This window comes from Danio rerio, chromosome 1 (assembly GCF_052040795.2).
Source record: "Danio rerio strain M-AB ecotype USA chromosome 1, GRCz13ab, whole genome shotgun sequence".
In the NCBI taxonomy this organism is placed as follows: Eukaryota; Metazoa; Chordata; class Actinopteri; order Cypriniformes; family Danionidae; genus Danio; species Danio rerio.
Window position 1 is genome coordinate 59,945,533 of NC_141021.1, and position 19,944 is coordinate 59,965,476.

The following is a 19,944-nucleotide window of genomic DNA, read 5'->3' on the forward strand; positions in this document are numbered from 1 at the left end:
AAGCATCAAAGCCTAAAAGGGTCAGTTTCAGAGAGTTAGAGAAAATTATTAGTGTGGTATTTTGAGCTAAAGCTTCACACACACACACACACACACACACACACTGGAGACATCAGAGATGCATTTTAAATCTTGTGAAAAGAGGCATAGTATGTCTCTTTTAATGAAGTTACACATTTACAGTAATATAGCAAACACCAGTGCCAGTCTCATGTGAAGTCTTGTATTCATTCTGAGCTTGAGTTTCCATCCTCGTGTGACACTAAAACACAATTTGTATTAATCCCTCAAATGAAATATGAGCTGTTTTTGACCACATTGCAATTTTCCCCTCAATTACTGCCAAGTTGGCCTTTGCTCAGTGTGTGTTACGGCTTTTCTGGGACTCCAGCATGTGTCCGAGATTTTTCCCCATTTATTTCTGCTGTTGAATCACACCATAAGACCTTGACCTTTCTTCTGACAACTTTTAACCTTAAAGCATTTGAAAAAAGTGACTTTCATGATGTAATAATGACGTATATGACGTGTGTAATAGTGTGCAGTGCTGTATTGTCTGGGTTGGTGTTGGATATTACGCCTCAAAAGCCTTGTAATAAACTGCAGCACATTTCCTGCTATTTACACACTTATTTCTCCACATATTATATATTATATTATTTCAAATAACTAAAATGTCACGTTTTCCAGTACTGGGTTGCAGCTGGAAGGGCATTCGCTGCATAATTCATGTGCTGGTGTAACTCCGCCAGTCCTACGCAAACCTGCTCCAAGCTGGGATCGAACCAGCGACCTTCCGTATGGGAGTCGGTTACTCTAACAAGGAGGCTAAAGACGACAACCTCTTAAATCTGTCGCTAGAGCACCTTTAGAGGTCAGAAGAGTGAGGTTTACATGCACAGCACTTACTAGCTGGCCTCCGTTACACTGGATAAGTTGGCGGTTCATTCCGTTGTGGTGACCCCAGATTAATAAAGGGACTAAGCTGAAAAGAAAATGAATAAAATGTCACTGAAAGTCACTTTGTCAAACTGTAGAGTTGAACTTTCTACATCAGAAGTGGACAGAGCAGAGATCAACATCCCATAATGCCACTCGCAATCATAAACGAATGGAAAGCACACAAGCTGTTCATTATCAGATGTGTTTTACAGGGTAGAGTTTCAGAGACGCGTGCAGTCAGGACAGAAAGGCTGAACTGCAGTCGGAGCGAGCTCATCTGATCCGCATGAATATCTCAGATGCTCGTCGTCTTAAGACTGAAGACAGCTGTCTCGAGTACGGCAGGAATGAAAGCGCTGATATCTCAGACTCGGGCTATTATTAACAGAGCTGATGTGCTGCAAAACTGCTCGGTCCCTTCACTGTTTCTCCAGCGTGTGTGTCTGTGGAGGCTACAGTTAAATCATTCATATCAATTGGTTTACTGTATGCTGTTGATTATTCATTCATTTTCTTTTTAGCTTAGTCCTTTTTTTTTAATCTGGGGTCACCACAGCGGAATGAACCACTAACTTATCTAGCATATGTTTTCCACAGCAAATGCCCTTCCAGTTGTAACACAGTGCTGGGAAACACTCATACATTAAATGTAAAAATGCAAATAGGGGGAGACTGTATAGTAGAAACACCACTACGTTGCAGTACAAGTGTGTGTGTGTGTGTGTGTGTGTGTGAGTGTCTATTTTGGTCAGAGTAACACACACACGCGTCCTGCACACGCTAGGCTGATCCTCCAGACACCAAACACCATCGACACACACCGCAGGCCGGATACCGGACACCCCCAAGTAATAATATCTTTAAATTGCTTTTTAACAACTGTAATATATGAGTTAGTTTTTTATTTACATAAAATAAATTTAAATAACACAGTAAATTAACTAAGTGCTTCTTAAGGTGAATAAAGGTGTAGTTTGTGTGTCCCCCCTCGGTTGTTACACCCTCAGCAAAGGTAAGAAACAGTAACCCAAAAGTAAGGTAACACACACTTACCATTAAAAGTAACTACATTTTTTTTGCAGAGTAATTCAATATTAATGCATTACAAAAGTAAGTTGTTCCAACAACAGCAACACTAATGACTGTAAACTAAAGAAAAGCTGAGGGAACAGAACGGGTCACAAAGATCCTCATCATAGCAAACAGCGCGCCCTGCTGGACATCTTGGGTAAGTACATCACTGTGGTGTCTGTTTATCTTTTTATCTATCCCGATCTGGGATAAGATAGCTAACACTGGGCTTATTACTATTATTATATAATGTTTTTAATGTTCTTTAATAGCGATAACTCAAAACAAATATATATTTGAAATATTTTAACTCATCATCAGGGATTAAAAAAAAATTATATAAATTGCTGGCGCTTTTTCAAAATATCTTTTTTTTTTAACTACATCTGAAAGTTCAGAGCGAATAAACTAATGTTAATCACTGAGCACGATATGTCCGTTGCTGCACATGCGCAGTCGAGTTTCTCCGCCTCAGGTCGCGCGTCCACATTACACAGGCAGAAATGTTTTGTGAACAAATGATCTCCAGTGTTTTACAGGTTTACTACATGTACAGAAACACGAGGAGCGTCTCAACATGGCGTCATCGACGTTGATAAGGTAAATTATAGGTTACTGTCAAGTTTAACATGTTATTAATAAGACAAAACGATTTTAAATCCAGCATTTACAGAATTCACTGTCACTGTGATTCTGATGTAATGATCCACTTCTACGGGGTATTCACAGGCTCTTATATTTCATAAACAACATTTTAGGCCTTAACAGGTCTTAAACTCAATGAAATATTGTATTGTAGGTCCTAAATCATTTTAAACATTTCCTAATTTTTCAGTTGTTTATGTGAAAGCTATCCAATCAATCCAACACGTATCCAATCTTTTTAAACTTCAATAAGCAAAACTATATTCATGACTATTGACTAATATTGTATGTGCGAACATTTAGTTTTAAAGTTGTTAAAAAAATGTATGTACAGAACTAGGGTCTGTGTGTTTTTTAGCACATTATTTAATATCTGTATAACTTTGGTCAAATGTTTTGGGTCTCCTTCCCCAAGCTTCTCACAGTAGCTTGAAGGAATTTTGGCCCGTTCCTCCTGACAGAATTGGTGTAACTGAGTCAGATTTGTTGGCTGTCTTGCTCGCACAAGCTTTTTCAACTCAACAATTTTCTCTAGAATTAATTGAGTTCAGGGCTTTGTGATGGCCACTCCAAAACATTCACTCTGTTGTCCTTCACGCACATTTGAACTAATTTGGCAGTATGCTTAGGCTCATGGTCTGTTTGGAAGACCCATTTGTGGCCAAGTTGTAATTTCCTGGCTGATGTCTTGAGATGTTGCTTCAGTATTTCTCCATAATGTTCTTTCTTCATGATGCCATCTATGCTGTGAAGTGGACCAGTCCCTCCTGCAGCAAAACAGCCCCACAACATGATGCTGCCGCCCCCATACTTCACAGTTGGGATGGTGTTCCTAGGCTTGTAAGCTTTCCTCTTTGTCCTCCAAATGTAACACTGCTCATTTTGGCCAAACAGTTCAATCTTAGCTCCATCAGAGCACAGGACATGTCTCCAAACATTAGTCTTTTCCCCAAAGTAATTTAGCTAATTGTAATCTGGCTTAGTTGTTGATTCTGGCTTGTTGATTTTCCCATGTTGTCACACAAGGAAGCAGTGTGTTTGAGCTTTTCCTTCAATACTATTCTACAGTTGTGCCTCACATTTACTCAAATGTTGTAAATTAGCCAATCAGAAACTTCCAAAACCTTGACATCATCATCTGAGCTTTTCCAGAGGCAGAATAATCTTATTGTGTGTAAACTTGACTTTCAAGAAGAGTTGTAAAGATTTCTCAAACAATCTCTCTCTCATTATTCTGCTATTAAGCACAACAGAAACACATGTGATCATCCTAATTTACCTAAAAGAGAAAACGTTTAGTCACATTAACATCTGACCTTTTTAAATGGTTATGTGCCTTTTTATACAGTGTATAAACTTCTGGTTTCAACTGTATATCAGGTATTTTTCCATAAATGATTACTTGAGAGTTAAAGCCTTTATTAAAACTTTATTAAACATTTTTTGAGCAAAATACAATTCAAACACAGGGGTTTCCCTCCCTGTTTACAAATAAACAGATGCACAAAAATAACCGTTGCACAAAATCTTTAATAATTAAAATACAGAACAGGGTTTTCTCCTGGTTAACACTATACATCACTACTGTGCTGTTATGCAAATAACAAAGTAAACAGAACCATAGAAAACAGCAAAAAAAGGGTTACACTTAAATAATAATAACACAACAAAAAGTATTGTAGGATAGAAAAGAACCACATTGAATGTAAATATGAAACACACAGTATGTTATACAATTACAGTGTTGTTATAAGTAATCATGTATAGCACAGTTTTGTGATCTATAAACATCACATAAATCAGCTGTATATGTTTATGTAGTTACACATTTACACATATGTATTGTGCACAAATAATTAACAGTGCACATATCCAAGACATCTAAAGAGAAGTCTTTCACTCCATGTAAAAGCCCTACACTTTTTCTTTTGACCAAACTTGTTTTACTAAATATTAAATAAGGAGATGCAAATGACTATAGATATGAGAACGAAAGAGTTTCAGAGTGCTGTGATGATGCTGGTTAAGCATATACATGTAAACAGTCATTATAACTATAGCTATATGTGCTAGAACGGAAATGTAAAGACGAGACCTTTGTGTAATAAATACTGAACTGATAATCAGTGAATATGAGGTGGTTTCTCTTTGGAAATATGGTATAAGTTCGTCCCATTTTGGAACTTTTATTTCTTGTGAGCACATTCAGGTGCTGCTTGTCAATTTGACAAGGCTTCTACGTTCGTTCTTGCTGACAATTGCGGAAGAAATGATGGATAAAAGGTTTCTGGTAAACCGCTGTGACAGCTGCAGGCGCCGTGTGACGTGCGTGCACACGACATGGAATCAGATTTGTCTGGGGAGTCAGATTTCGATATAACACCAGCACTGCATGTTCCTACCAACCCAAACTCATTCTGGAAACGTAGCCCCGCGGACGTTTCTGGAGACCGCGATTTACGTGGCCGGAGGTATGTAAAGGCCGCGTTTGGTTTTTTTCGAGCGTACGCCGCGGGGCGGTGTGGCGCCGCTCCGCCCCTCCTCTTCGCGCTCGCCGGCCGACGGCTCGCCTCCGAGTGGAGGGCTTTCCCGACGCAATCAGTTTGTCCGCCTAGCTCACAGCGTTGCGTCCGCGGAGGTCGACCGGGATCGAGTCCGGGGAACAGCAGGTTCCGGAAATCAGATGAGACAAAAAACGGAATCCGGAAAAATGAGGGCGAGAACGCGGCGGGATCCGAAAACGCGGTCAAAATCGAAGACGAGGGCTTTTTTTTTTTTTTTTTTTTCACGATCCGGCGGCTTTTCGCGCGAGAACGGCGCGGGCGCGAACGCGAGACGCGAAAAAGTGCGCACAGCGGCCTCTCGCAGATCCGCGAAAACAAAAAAATGCTCGAATACGTACCTCCCGGGACGTAAATCGCGGTCCGCAGAAACGTCCGCGGGGCTACGTTTCCACAATGAGCCCGGGTTGGTTCCTACATGGTCAGTGATGGGTTGTTTTTGAAGGATTCGTTCATTTTGAACAAATCTTTTGTATGACTCAGGGTAGAGCTGCACGATTCTGGGTAAAATGACAATCTCGATTTTTTTTGCCCTAAATAAAGATCACAATTTTCTCACGATTCTGTAGATGTAAAATAAAGGTTAATATGAGTGGGCTATTATTATTTTTATTCTCTAACATGTGGTAAAACAGCAATAGGCGTTGTGTATCTCTACTGTTAGTTAAAATGATCAATTTTGTGTAGACTTGGAATGGTGGACTTGAACAGACTTTAGATTTGTCCTGGTCATTAATGCTGATGATAATTCTGATGTTGAACTATTGGGTTTGAGACATTTGCTTTACATTTGCATTGCAATCAGTCATTTTCTGCTTTAAATTAGCGCTGTCGTGATTTTCGTGAGTACAGAAGACTGCGTGGGTATTTTTGCATTTCAACTTTTTGCAACTTTTTGGGCTGGAATCAGTCAGCTACATCTAGCAACACTGTGCGGGTTTTTGATTTCATTTCCACTGCTAAGAGCGGTTCACTTCCCACGCGGCCTCCAAAACGGTCACTCTGTGCCACAAACTGAATGTTATGTACAGCATTATTACCTGTTATTCACATCCTGTGCAGGTTTTGTTCACTAAAGTAGACTTCATTCAGTGGCGCGCGGGCCCGCCCTCTCTGTGGTAACAGCTGACGGTCAGCTCACGTCACGTTACGTGTGATTTTTGCGGTCGCAAATACATGAAGACAGATATTACATTTTTGAGGTGAATCATATCTTATAAATACAGCATGTGACTCTTTCAACACCATTTGGAGGTGTCCACGTTGCTTAACAACGCATGTAAAACAACGTGAAGACTTGTTGCCACCATTGCTTCTGTCCTGAACGTGAAAATATGATTGACAGAATCGTAAAAATGCTGGATTAAGATCGTCTAGGGGGTCGAATCGAGATTGCGATCTTTTTACGATGAATTGTGCAGCTCTAACTCAGGGAGTGAATAGTTGATTTGCACATGCGCACATTTGTTCAAGTGGAGCTTGCGTGCTACCTTGCAGTAGTCTGTTTCACGCAGAATGTGCATGTGTGGCCTCAAACCATATTGATATGAACGATATTGGATAATCCTGCGTCACCTTGGGGAATCATATCGATATATCTCCAGAAGTCGATTTACTAGGGCATTGGCTTTTTATGGTGTAGAAGGCTCTGCGGGCTTTATCTCTCAGGACATTCACTGCAGGATTAAAGTTTCCAGTGGAGGTGATGTTAACGCCTAATTTATTATGCTGTGATGTGTGTGTTATCGGCTTGTTGCCTAGTGTGAAAGTGTGTTGTGTTCCTTGGGGTCTGGCTCTTTTTTGGAAGGTCATGATTTAGTTTTTTTTAGGTTGACGGTCAGGGCCCAGGTCTGACAGAACTGGACCAGTGGCTGCAGGTTCTACTGAAGGCCCTGTTTGGTTGGTGAGAGCAGCAGCAGGTCATCTGCCTACAGCAGGCATTTGATCTGAGAATCGACTGAGCTCCAGACTGAGCGCCAGCTCGTTTATATAGATGTTGAATAATGTTGGGCTCAGGCAGCAGCCTTGTCTCACTCCACGCTCCTGGGAGAGATATTTTGTTCTTGTTGTGCTAATTTTGATGCCACATTTGCTTTCGGTGTGCATAGATTTAATAAGGTCATAGGTTTTTCCTCCTATACCACTTTCAATCAGCTTATAAAGTAACCCTTGGACAGTGTGTTCTTAAATTAGTGAATGCAGTGTATAAATGTGGTTGGATGTGGTAATTTCAGCCAGATCTCACTAGAAAACGTAAGTATTTTACATTTTGACAGTTCATTGGCTAACTCGTATGAATTCGTACGAGTTCAGTCGTACGAAATTGTACGATTTTAAAAAGGAGGTGTGGCACCTAACCCCACCCCTAAACCCAACCGTCATTGGGGAATGAGCAAATCATACTAAATTGTACAAATTAGTTCGTAAAAATTCATACGAATTAGCCACTAAATAAAAAAGTTACGAATTGTCGTGAGATTGTGTTGGTATTTTTTTAGAAATCCAATTTGACTTCTGCTTAAGACATTATGTGTCGTGATGAAGTCCAGTAGTCAGGCAATTATTAATCTACTGAATAACTTTCCCAGGTTGCTGCTCACACAGATACCTCTGTAATTATTGGGGTCAAATTTATCTCCATTTTTAAAGATGGGTGATATCAATCCTTGATTCCAGATATCAGGGAGGGGACCAACACTCAGGACTAGAGTAAATAATTTTCGGATGGCTGATTGAAAATTTGGGGCTGGTTTGTTTTATCATTTCGTTTAATATTCCATCAGGTCCAGATGCTTTTTTAGGTTTAACAGATTTACACTAATGCGTTTACACTAATGCGTTTTAGTTTGAAAACGCATAAGTCTTGCTACGTTTACGCCATTCATCCACACTACGCCAGAGTTTTTGAACGTCGAAAACGAAGCGTTTTGGAAACGCTCAAGAGGCCGTTTTCATTCTGAAACGCTGCTGCTCCGTCTCAGTGTGGATGAGGGAAAACGGAGACATCTGAAAACGGAGGCGGGGCTGCTGAGATTCACTACCTGATTGGGGCTTTTGTGTCATTGCGTATCCTTCCCTTATTCGTCAAGCCCCTATCACATGACTATAACACATGGCTTTAAAGCTACTGGAAGACAGCAGACCATCCTTCACTGTAAACAACAACATGCACACAGAAATGGGAGCGCTGTTTGCACTATTGTCTGTTTTAGGCGTCATTGTGCAGTTATTCATTTGTTACGTTTAGTAACAACTCGACCTCGTCGTCTGTCCACAAAAATACCTCTCTTGCTTTCTTTGCCATCGCGTTCATTGTTCAACTGGCGTTTGTTGACTAACAATAACCAAATGCCGAGCGTGACACATGTTTCCTGTTTATACGCAAACGCGCATGCCCAGAGTGCGCGAATGGTCACGTGATATACGTTTTTGGTGGCGTAGTGTGGACGGAGACATGTTCGGAAACGCTAGGTGAAACGCTAGTGTGGACGCGGATCGTTTTAAAACTAAAACGCACTAGTGTAAACGGGGCCTGAATTTTGTCTTTAAGTTCGATGATAGTGAAGAGGAAGTCTAATGGGTTGTGATTATCTTTGATAGTCAATTCTAGAGTTGCCAGCTTTTTTTTTGTTATTTGACTTTGTCTACAGTTTCTGTCTGTTTCTACTTTATTTAATAGTGTTTGGAAATGGTTTTCCCATATTACTGGATTTTGGATCGGTTGTTCTTCATGATCATTTTTGATCAAGGTTTTCCAGTTGTTTTGGGTATATTGTGTTTGTTTGTATTGTTTTGGTGTTTCACAGTAAAGATAGTCTCTGCATTATTTGGGTCTCTGTGTTTCTGATTTGACAGGTTTCTGAGGAGTCCTTATTAATTGACATTCTTGGTCAATCCAATTTTTGTCATTTTTGGGTCGATTATTTTGTCTGGTTTTTACTTTTAATTTTGTCTGTTTAGCTGTTTATTTGAAGTTTGTCTTTTACTGCCATATTAACTCCTTGTTTGGTGTGGGCATTAAGTTCTTGAGTTGTTTTTGGCTATTGACTGCATTCTGGTGGTCTTCTGCACTGTTCTCAGCCCATCTCTATGGTTTTCTGATGTTATATCGTTGAAACACTCCCAAACGAATCATTTTCGTAAAGTTCTCTACCAGAGCGTGGAGGAACTTGAACCTGGAAAAACAGGTCAGAAAAACTAAACCTACTTGAGCCAAAAGCAATGAGAAATCAGACACGAAATCAAAGAACAACATGAAGAATGGAGTTAACTTGGTTCAGCAGTGGGACCACGCCTCACTTTGTCTTCTTAACCAATCACCTACTCCCTAAAACTTATTTAAGGCAGACCAGTCCTCTAGCACCGTTCTACATCCTTACAATAAAGTCTAGCTCAAAGTGTGGCGCGGCCCATGCTGGTGGAGTTATAGTCTTCTGACCTGATTCTGTCTGTTGTTGGACACTCCAGCCTTTTTTCTTGTACTGCAGCACAGAGATAAAACACACATTAATATCAAATGATGATTACCTGTAAGTTATTTACACCAAACGTCTCACCTTATGAACAGGAGAACGCAGACGAGAAGTAAAACTGCACATGTGGCCCCGATCTGTATTGCTGCATACACTGAGGAATCCAGATGTTTTGCAACTGCAGAAATTACACACATGTTGGTGGTAAGGTCACAAAAATGTCACAAGCCAGTGTAATATTCTGTCAGAAATTACACAAAAACTGAAGGAAAAGCCACAGTTTAATGCACTCGAATGAAGCGAAAGAAGAAATAGTCAATTAATGTGGTATTACTTGAATTTCTGTCCAACTAAAATCATTAGGCTTACACTATCATTTCTAAACTTTCATCTTTCATCGAAAATCTGGGCTATTTTCAAAATACATGTTCACTCAGAGAATCACTGGTGTTACTGAACTGTCATAAGCCCCTTTCACACAGTGATACCGGTAAATATCCGGAAAATTTCTGGAAAGACTTTACCGGTAAATTGGTGTTCACACAGGCGAGGACGTTACAGAATTTTTCCGGAAAAGAGCATTCACACATCCATTCCAAAATACCGATAAATTCTGACATCATTAACCAGAAATGAGCTCTAAACGGCTGCGCTTGTGTTTGTAAACATTTGATTATACCACAAACTCTGTGGATGGATCAGTATTGTGAACAACTTCGATGAAAACATATAGAGAAACACTTTCGCATGTCGAGATGCACATGATATGTGTGTGTGCCCATGGGCTGTTTCATAGGCACACGCAAAGCCTGAAGGTAAACAAACAACGGCTTATCATAAGCATCTTATCGATAATTAATTACACGGTTGGCATTAAGATGAACATATGAACGTGATCTGACTAATTTCTAAATGTGTCTGGAAAAATATTCTAAGGCTTTTATTCTCATAAACCGCGCGGACGTGAATGCGTCTGACTGTTCTGATTGGCTAAAGCAGACGTTCTAGACGTGCACGCGCTCTTTCCGGCAATCTTCCTTTTGCGTTCACACAGCGCATCATTCCGGCAAATTACCGGTAATGTTACAACTTCTCTTTCCGGAAAATAGCCAGAACGAACTTACCGGTATTTTCAAAAAGGACCTGTTCACACATACAACCCTGCTGAAAAATCCAGCCTAAACCAGCCTAGGCTGGTTGGCTGGTTTTAGCTGGTCGACCAGCCTGGTTTTAGAAGGGTTTTGGCCATTTCCAGGCTGGTTTCCAGCCATTTCCAGCCTGGTCTTAGCTGGTCAGGCTGGGAGATGACCAGCTAAAACCAGCTTGAACAGCCTATCCAAGCTGGGAGTCCAGCCAAAACCAGCTATATCCAGCTTAAACCAACCCAGGCTCATTGTGGAAACGTAGCCCCGCAGACGTTTCTGCGGACTGCGATTTACGTCCCGGGAGGTACGTATTCGAGGTACGTATACGTATTTGCTGTTCTCGCGCAAATAGCCGCCGGATCGGAAAAAAAAAAAAAAAGCAAAAGCCCTTGTCTTCGATTTCGACCGCGTTTTCGGATCCCGCCGCGTTCTCGCCCTTATTTTCCGGATTCTGTTTTCGTCTTACCTGATTTCCGAAAACCCGCCGTTCCCTGGACTCGATCCCGGTCATCGTCCACCGCGGCCGGCTACGGCTCGTCCTCCTCCTCCGGGGCCTCCGCTCCGCCGACGCAACGCTGTGAGCTAGGCGGACAAACTGATTGCGTCGGGAAAGCCCTCCACTCGGAGGCGAGCCGACGGCCGGCGAGCGCGAAGAGGAGGGGCGGAGCGGCGCCACACCGCCCCGCAGCGTTCGCTCGAAAAAAAACAAACGCGGCCTTTACGTACCTCCGGCCACGTAAATCGCGGTCTCCAGAAACGTCCGCGGGGCTACGTTTCCAGAATGAGCTTGAGTTGGCTTAAACCATGCTGCTCAAGCTGGTTTTAGCTGGATTTGGCTGGTCATTTTCCAGCCTGACCAGCTAAGACCAGGCTGGAAATAGCTGGAAACCAGCCTGGAAGTGGCCAAAACCCCTCTTAAACCAGCCTGGTTGACCAGCTAAAACCAGCCAACCAGCCTGGGCAGGTTTAAGCTGGATTTTTCAGCAGGGAACCTTTCCGGAAAATTGCCGGAAAACTCTGTATGTGTGAAAGGGGCTTTTAACTCACTCTGGACATCTAAAGTCAGGATCAGAGTATTTCCATGTTCTTTCTGGCTCTACACACTTGTATAGTAATTTATAGTAAAGGGAAATATTTAGGAAAGAGCATTATATTAAGTATACAGTTAAAGTCAGAATTATTCGCCCCGTTTATTTTTTTCCCCCACAATTTCTGTTTAACAGAGAGCAGATTTCTTTCAACTCATTTCTAATCATAATAGTTTAATAACTCATCTCTTATAACTGATTTATTTTCTCTTTGTCATGATGACAGTAAATAATATTAGACCAGATATTCTTCAAGACACTTCTATACAGCTTAAAGTGACATTTAAAAGCCTAACTAGGTTAATTAGGGTAACTAGGATATTGCTGTATATCGGCACTGGTGGGAGGCGTGCGTTGCGGCTGAGTGCCTTAGTGCCACCCCCCCAGTGCCGATATGCAGCAATATCGCACTGCTACGAGTATGAGATTGCGTTTATACAAAAGTTTGACGGCATAATTGTGTATATAAAAACAAAATCAAACATGGAGAGTCTCAAAAACCCTTTTGTATGAGGAACTACTTTCTTCCGCGTTGGATTCAAATCATAAGCTGACAGTTAAACAGCTGAACAAGCATCTTTTAAACTTTAGATCTGTAGTGTCTGCTTTCTGCTGGTTGTATGTGGGTGGAGTAATACACGAAGAGTAAAGAGGCTGTATATATATATATGTGCTAGTTATAAAGTAACATAACAGCAACTACACACTCTAGCTATGACTTTGAGCTGTTCATATAATGAGAGAATCTGTACTCACAGGTGACATTGAGATAGATCTCAGGTGATGTGAGTGTGTGTCCATGTACAGCACATCTATATCTGCCTGCATCTTCTCTTCTGACTGACGGCAGCAGGAGTTCACTGCTTCTCTCAATCATTCTCTCTGAGTTTCTGTACCAGATGAATGTTGGTGTGTCAGTCAGTTCACAGCTGCTTCTACATGTCAGACGGACTGAATCTCCCTCTGTCACTCTCTCAGGAGACTCCAGCTGAAGATCTGAACACAACACACACATTATATCTAGTGCTGCTCTCATACACTGATTATTATTCTACATAATGACCACAAGAAGAGAGAAACCTCAGGAGAGTCACCTGTGACAAAGAGACTCACTCCTGGAGTGCCAACGTATTTCCCGTTTTTATTAGTAGTGAATTTGAAGTAATAGTCGTGTTCATCTTTCTCGGTCACACCACTCAGTCTGAGGTGGCAGTTCTGCTGTTTATCTCCCAAATACTGAAGCCTCTGCTTGTATTCAGGGTCCACAGACAGATCTGAATACTTCTGACCCTGTTTTGGAGGGTTGTTGGTCCAGAATGCTGTCCTGACCTTATGGCTTTTAGGGTATGTATAAGTGCAGCTCATTATCACGGTTGAGGATTTTAGTGCACAGATGTGTAGAGGAGTGTACGTCACACCCCAGTCATTATCAACAACATCATCATCATCATCATCATCATCATCACAAACGACTTCTGTAATACAAAATTTACAATAAACAAATCATGCAGAATTCACAAACTGATCATGTTTAGTATTTTAATTTCCTATGGTTGTTGAGTAGAGAATGAAAAAAAGCAGAATCCAGCAGGTAAATAGTACAATCTTTTAATAGAAGACTTGTACATTTAACTGATTAGCAGGGCCAGACGGAATCTGCAGACGTTTTTTGCTATTTCTGCGGAGAATTTTGATGAAAATCTGCGGATTTCTGCGGAATTATTTTGGGAGTGTCCAGCAGAGTATCATAACTAAGGCCTTAATTTATTAAATAAAAAGAAATAAATTACTGAATAAAAACTGAATAAATTCAGATCCACACATTCACTCAAGTAAATAAACAGAATTATTGATGGGCTAAAAATCTGCAGAATTCTGCGGAAAATCTGCGAAATTCTGCGCGTGCAGATTCCGTGTGGGCCTACTGATAACATAACAGTTGATTAATTATCAGTTGTTTATATATGCATATTGTTTAAATTAAAAAAAACTAACATATAAACAGCACTGTTATATTGCAGAAAGACACCAATGAAAGCACAACAGACACTCACTGTGAATCATAAGAAGGAAGATCAGAGGAAGAGCCATTCTGAATGACATCATCATCACCATTGCAACAACTACAATAATAATACAACAGGTGAAAAATAATATTAATATTAATGAAAAATACTTATGAATAATACTTATGAAGGATCACAAAAGCCTACATTTATTGGATCATAAATACATCAATACAATTTTCATTTCTAAGATATATATATATATATATATATATATATATATATATATATATATATATATATATATATATATATATATATATATGCACACACACACACATACACAGTTGAAGTCAGAATTATTAGCCCCCCTGTTTATTTTTTGCCCCAATTTCTGTTTAACAGAGATTTTTTTTAACACATTTAACACATTTCTAAACATAATAGTTTTAATAACTCATCTTTAATAAGCACTAATAAACAGCTTAAAGTGACATTTAAAGGCTTAACTAGGCTAATTAGGTTAACTAGGCAGGTTAGGGTAATAAAGCAAGTTATTGTATAACGATGGTTTGTTCTGTAGACTATCGAGACAAAAATATAGCTTAAAGGGGCTAATAATATTGACCATAAAATGGTGTTTAAAAAATTAAAAACTGCTTTTATTCTAGCCGAAATAAAACAAATAAAAGTTTCTCCAGAAGAAAAAATATTATCACACATACTGTGAAAATTTCCTTGCTCTGGTAAACATCATTTGGAAAATATTTTAAAAAGGAAAAAAAATCAAAGGGGGACTAATAATTCTGACTTCTACTATATATATATATATATATATATATATATATATATATATATATATATATATATATATATATATATATATATATATATATATTTATATATATATATATATATATATATATATATATATATATATTGAATGTAGTAATTTTTTTTAAATATTTAAACTTTTAAATAAAGTTAATTTGAAGAAGAACAGACAAATCGTATTGGTCTCAACCAACTAACAGTGTACACTTCTTCATAAATAAATATATGAATAATCTGGTCATTACCTACCGTACTGCAGGACAGCTCATCAACTGAACCAGAAGACTTATGAGGAAGAGTCTGCCAGCCTCTTATAACCAACACAGTGTCATTTCCTGTTTTTCTATATACATTTGATTGTAGACTATACATTAGAAACCAGAAGTTTACATACACTCCAGAAGTGTTTACATAACCATTTAAAAAAAATGTCTGATGGTAAATCATACTAAACGCTTACAATTTTAGGTTCGTTAGGATTACCTAAATGATTTACATTTGCTAAATGCCAGAATAATGAGAGAATTATTTTATTAATTTCTGGACAGTCAAAAGGTTACACACATTTTCTTGGTATTTTTCTTAGCTTTGCTTTTAAACTGTATAACTTTGGTCAAATGTTTTGGGTCTCCTTCCACAAGCTTCTCACAATAGCTTGAAGGAATTTTGGCCCATTCCTCCTAACAGAATTGGTGTAACTGAGTCAGATTTGTAGGCTGTCTTGCTCGCACAAGCTTTTTCAACTCAACAATTTTCTATAGGATTGAGATCAGGGCTTTGTGATGTCCACTCCAATACATTCACTCTGTTGTCCTTAAAGCACATTTGAACTCATTTGGCAGTATGCTTAGGCTCATGGTCTGTTCGGAGACCCATTTGTGGCCAAGTTGTAATTTCCTGGCTGATGTCTTGAGATGTTGCTTCAGTATTTCTCCATAATGTTCTTTCTTCATGATGCCATCTATGCTGTGAAGTGGACCAGTCCCTCCTGCAGCAAAACAGCCCCACAACATGATGCTGCCGCCCCCATACTTCACAGTTGGGATGGTGTTTCTAGGCTTGTAAGCTTTCCTCTTTGTCCTTCAAATGTAACACTGGTCATTATGGCCAAACAGTTCAATCTTAGCTCCATCAGAGCACAGGACATGTCTCCAAACATTAGTCTTTTCCCCAGTGTCATTTAGCTAATTGTAATCTGGCTTTGTTGATTCTGGCTTGTTGATTTTCCCATGTTGTCACACAAGGAAGCAGTGTGTTTGAGCTTTTCCTTCAATACTATTCTACAGTTGTGCCTCACATTACCTCAAATGTTGTCAATCAGCCAATCAGAAACTTCCAAAACCTTGACATCATCATCTGAGCTTTATCAGAGGCAGAATAATCTTATTGTGTGTAAACTTGACTTTCAAGAAGAGTTATAAAGATTTCTCAAACAATCTCTCTCTCATTATTCTGCTATTAAGCACAACAGAAACACATGTGATCATCCTGACTTACCTAAAAGAGAAAAGGTTTAGTCACATTAACATCTGACCTTTTTTAAATGGTTATGTGCCTTTTTATACAGTGTATAAACTTCTGGTTTCAACTATATATCAGGTATTTTTCCATAAATGATTACTTGAGAGTTAAAGCCTTTATTAAACAATTTTTTTAAATATAATATAATAATTTTTATATAGTGTATGTACACTTCTGATTTCAACTGTATATGATATAGGACATAAGAATGTTTGTTTCTTTCAGACTTCTTCAAAATCTCATAAAATGTTTATTTTTCCAGCTTTAATTTCCATTCCAGATGAGATCACACGTATAGTTTCCACTTTCCAGTATAGGTAAGCCTAAAATATAAGACTATTGCATGTAAAGCTGGGCTTTGATGATGCATCATGTAAAAAGTCCCTTAATAGTTATATGAATATCCTCATATATGCGAGGGAGGGACTGCGTGGAATGTGGATCTATCCAATGTATAAATCTGATATATGTCATTCATTCATTTTCTTTTCAGCTTAGTTTCTTTATTAATACAGGGTCGCCACATTGGAATGAACTGCCAACTTATCCAGCACATGTTTTACGCAGCGGATGGCCTTCCAGCTGCAACCCATCTCTGGGAAACCCCCATACACACTCATCCACACACACACTACAGACAATTTAGCCTACCCAATCCCACTATAGTGCATGTGTTTGGACTGTGGGGGAAATCGGAGCACCCGGAGGAAACCCATGCGAATGCAGGGAGAACATGCAAACTCCACACAGAAACGCCAACTAAGTCGAGGCTCGAACCAGCGACCTTCTTGCAGTGAGGCGACAGCACTACCTACTGGCACTGCGCCGCCTGATATATGCCAATACATGCAATTACATATATGACATGCAACACTGTAAAAAATGCAGGGTTCCACACAATTCATTCATGTAGTTCCAACACAAATAAAGTTAACCTAACACTTTTAACAAATTTATGTGGATTGAACATTACAAAAAAAATTAAGTTGTCCCAATGAAATCTCAAGAATTGTGTTTGAGCTCATTTTAATTAAGTGAACATGTTATAAAAATCAATATTTTTGAGTAAAGTTCATGTTCGGATTGCACATACATAATATTTATGTAATATATGCAACATACATTTCAAGATATTCCAAAAAAGGCAACATGTTATTATTGTTTCAACCATTGGAAATACAAACATGTAAATATACATGGTAAAATGGGATTATTAACAGACACTGTGAAGTCCCTAATATGATGATGACGACTCTGCGCTTCCTGTTTCACACATGAATCATATACTAAGTGTTTGCATCATCTCCAGTGTTTAAAGTTGCATCACTACATGCTTTTATGCATGATCTTCTGATTCTGCATGATTGAGTTTGATTTGTTTGAATAAATTAAGCTCCATTTCAGTAGTGACAAACTAAAATCAATACTTTGTGCAGATATAATAGAATGAATTGTACTAAAATCTATTATTAAATATGAGCACATCATTTTCAGTGCATGTGCGTGTCCAGAAACAGGAAGATGGCTGTGGTTTCGATCTCTCTCAAAACCAACAGAGGCTTTGTGGGATTTCAGTCTGGCTGGCACAAACCCCCAGCCCACACGGCTATTACTAATATTTAAATGAGCCTAAAATGACATCACATCTACCATAATCAATGAAAAACATCAGACTACAAGTGTTCTCTGGTAAACCTTTCCCCATAATCTAAAATAGGTTTGGGTGTTTAGTCTAAAAAATATCTATGAATGATTCTGACGAAAAAAAGCATAGTTTAATGCAAATATCTCATATTAATATACACTCTGAACCCAGAGCTGAAAATAAATACTAAGGGTGGCAGTCCAGACAAGAGAGGAAAATGACAACAGCCAATCAGAGTCAGAGTTTTCACTCATTCATAGTGTTTTAATGGGGACCTATTGTGGAAAAACAAAAAAATTTACACTGTAAAAAATAAATCCGTAAAATTTACGGTAAAAAACGCAGCTGTGGTTGCCAGTACTTTACCGTTAAAAACACGGTACAAACCGTAAAAGTAATTTCTCATTTTTACAATAAACTACCGTATTGTATTAATTTATAGAGGTAATATATCTGTATTTTAAATGACCAACATCTACACATCTTTTGTTACACAGTTAGACACATAAGCACACCCACATGCAGGTGGTGATGAGAAAGTTACATAATGTGCCAATGCTCATCACAATCAACTTTTCCCACAAGCAGAAAAGAGTATCGGCATATAGAAGGTGCTCAGTGTCACTCACACAGCTAAACACCAGTGTGGTAGCACGCATAAAATTAAAGTCATGAAATAAACATTATCAACATTAGATGTAACATAAATCTCTAATGTACATAACTGATGGGGAAACAACTAAAAATACCCATATTAATGTCAAAAAAATACATAAAAAGTGATGTGCCATGCAGGGAATTCTGGGAAAGTAAATTTACGGTTATTCACCGTATATATAAGGGAAACATACCGTTAACCAGTTTACGGATTTGTACTGTAGCGTTTTTTACCGTTGAAATCACGGCCATTTTTTACAGTGTATAAGGGGTTTAAACACAGTTGTGTGTCAGCAGTGTGTGACTATCTCCAGCCTCTAATAGTAAAAGTGAATTATTTCTATTTTATATAATCAGACTTGATTAAATCAGTCTGCAGAAACACTTTGATTGACATGTTCCCTTTCTACGTGTCATCAGAGGGGGAAAGCCCCGCCCACTAGTGCCCATCTCTCCCTCATTAGCATAAACAGCAGCCCTGAGTGAGAAGCAGCCGTCTGTCCATTAGCCATTAGAGTGCTTCAGCTGCTGAAGATAATGTCAGCATAGACTAACAGTGGCTCCGGTTCGCCCCACAGTCCAAACACATACGCTATTGGTTAACTAAATTGGCCGTAGTGTATGTGTGTGAATTAGTGTGTATGGGTGTTTCCTAGTACTGGGTTGCGGCTGGAAGGGCATCCGCTGTGTAAAACATATGCTGGATAAGTTGGTGGTTCATTCCGCTGTGGCAGCCCCTGATGAATTAAGGAAACTAAGCTGAAGAAGAATGAATGAATGTCTTTAAATAAATACTTGCTATTGTTTTGTCTTAAGATGTACACTAGCAAATAAAGCTGCTTAAATGCCCTTAATTTAACTATAAACCCTGACTTAAAATAATCTGTGAAACTGTGTCTATATGTTTAGAACAACAAACTACTGTAGGCTACTACTCTACATTGTTTTTAATATTATTAAAGAAGTCTTCTGTGGTAGTTTATATCATATTGTTTATGTGTTTGTTTTATTCAACAGGGGAGTAATGTATTATTAACATTGTACTGATCAAATGTCCACATTAGGTATATACATACACCATTCATGTTTGATCTTGTGGAGATTTCTTTAGCTCATGAATCACACAGTATTTTGAAAATGTACAAATGCAAAATGTTTTTTTTTTTGTTTTTTTTTTGTGAGTGTTGGGTTTAGAGGAAGAGAGAGAGAATATATAGTGGAAACATCACTACATGACATAAACTGGAGAAAAGCTGAGAGAACAGGCTAACAGCGCGCCCTAGTGGACAACCTGGGAACATCTTGTTTTTTTATTGGCTTGTTAATACTGCATATTTTTTAAAGTTGTTTATTAGCG

General features: G+C 38.9%; 1 protein-coding gene and 1 long non-coding RNA gene across 2 annotated transcripts in view; one reads left to right on the forward strand and one right to left on the reverse strand.

The window, feature by feature from the left end:
* The first annotated feature begins 2,457 nt into the window (after nucleotides 1-2,457).
* The window catches only part of LOC141375215 (uncharacterized), a 45,031-nt gene continuing 27,544 nt past the window's right edge, over nucleotides 2,458-19,944 (forward strand). Inside the window, exons 1-3 of the long non-coding RNA XR_015477241.1 lie at nucleotides 2,458-2,613; nucleotides 13,946-14,067; nucleotides 16,548-16,602. This is a non-coding gene — a long non-coding RNA (uncharacterized LOC141375215). The remainder of the gene's footprint in view (nucleotides 2,614-13,945; nucleotides 14,068-16,547; nucleotides 16,603-19,944) is intronic.
* LOC141375214 (Fc receptor-like protein 4) lies at nucleotides 5,445-13,393 on the reverse strand. The gene is made up of 5 exons (XM_087238317.1): nucleotides 13,019-13,393; nucleotides 12,681-12,920; nucleotides 9,776-9,869; nucleotides 9,658-9,700; nucleotides 5,445-9,394 (listed from the first exon to the last, which is right to left on the reverse strand). Exons 1-5 carry the CDS (start codon nucleotides 13,287-13,289, stop codon nucleotides 9,323-9,325), a joined length of 720 nt encoding a protein of 239 aa, XP_087094443.1. The 5' UTR covers nucleotides 13,290-13,393; the 3' UTR covers nucleotides 5,445-9,322.

What these genes read in the sequence shown, in the direction of transcription:
- LOC141375214 (XM_087238317.1), bottom strand. Translation starts at nt 13,289, where the DNA reads ATGAGCTGCACTTATACATACCCTAAAAGCCATAAGGTCAGGACAGCA. An exon ending in AGTGAGTCTCTTTGTCACAG is followed by an intron (nt 12,921 to 13,018) that starts GTGACTCTCCTG and finishes TGTTGTGTTCAG; the next exon opens with ATCTTCAGCTGGAGTCTCCT. An exon ending in GATCTATCTCAATGTCACCT is followed by an intron (nt 9,870 to 12,680) that starts GTGAGTACAGAT and finishes TAATTTCTGCAG; the next exon opens with TTGCAAAACATCTGGATTCC.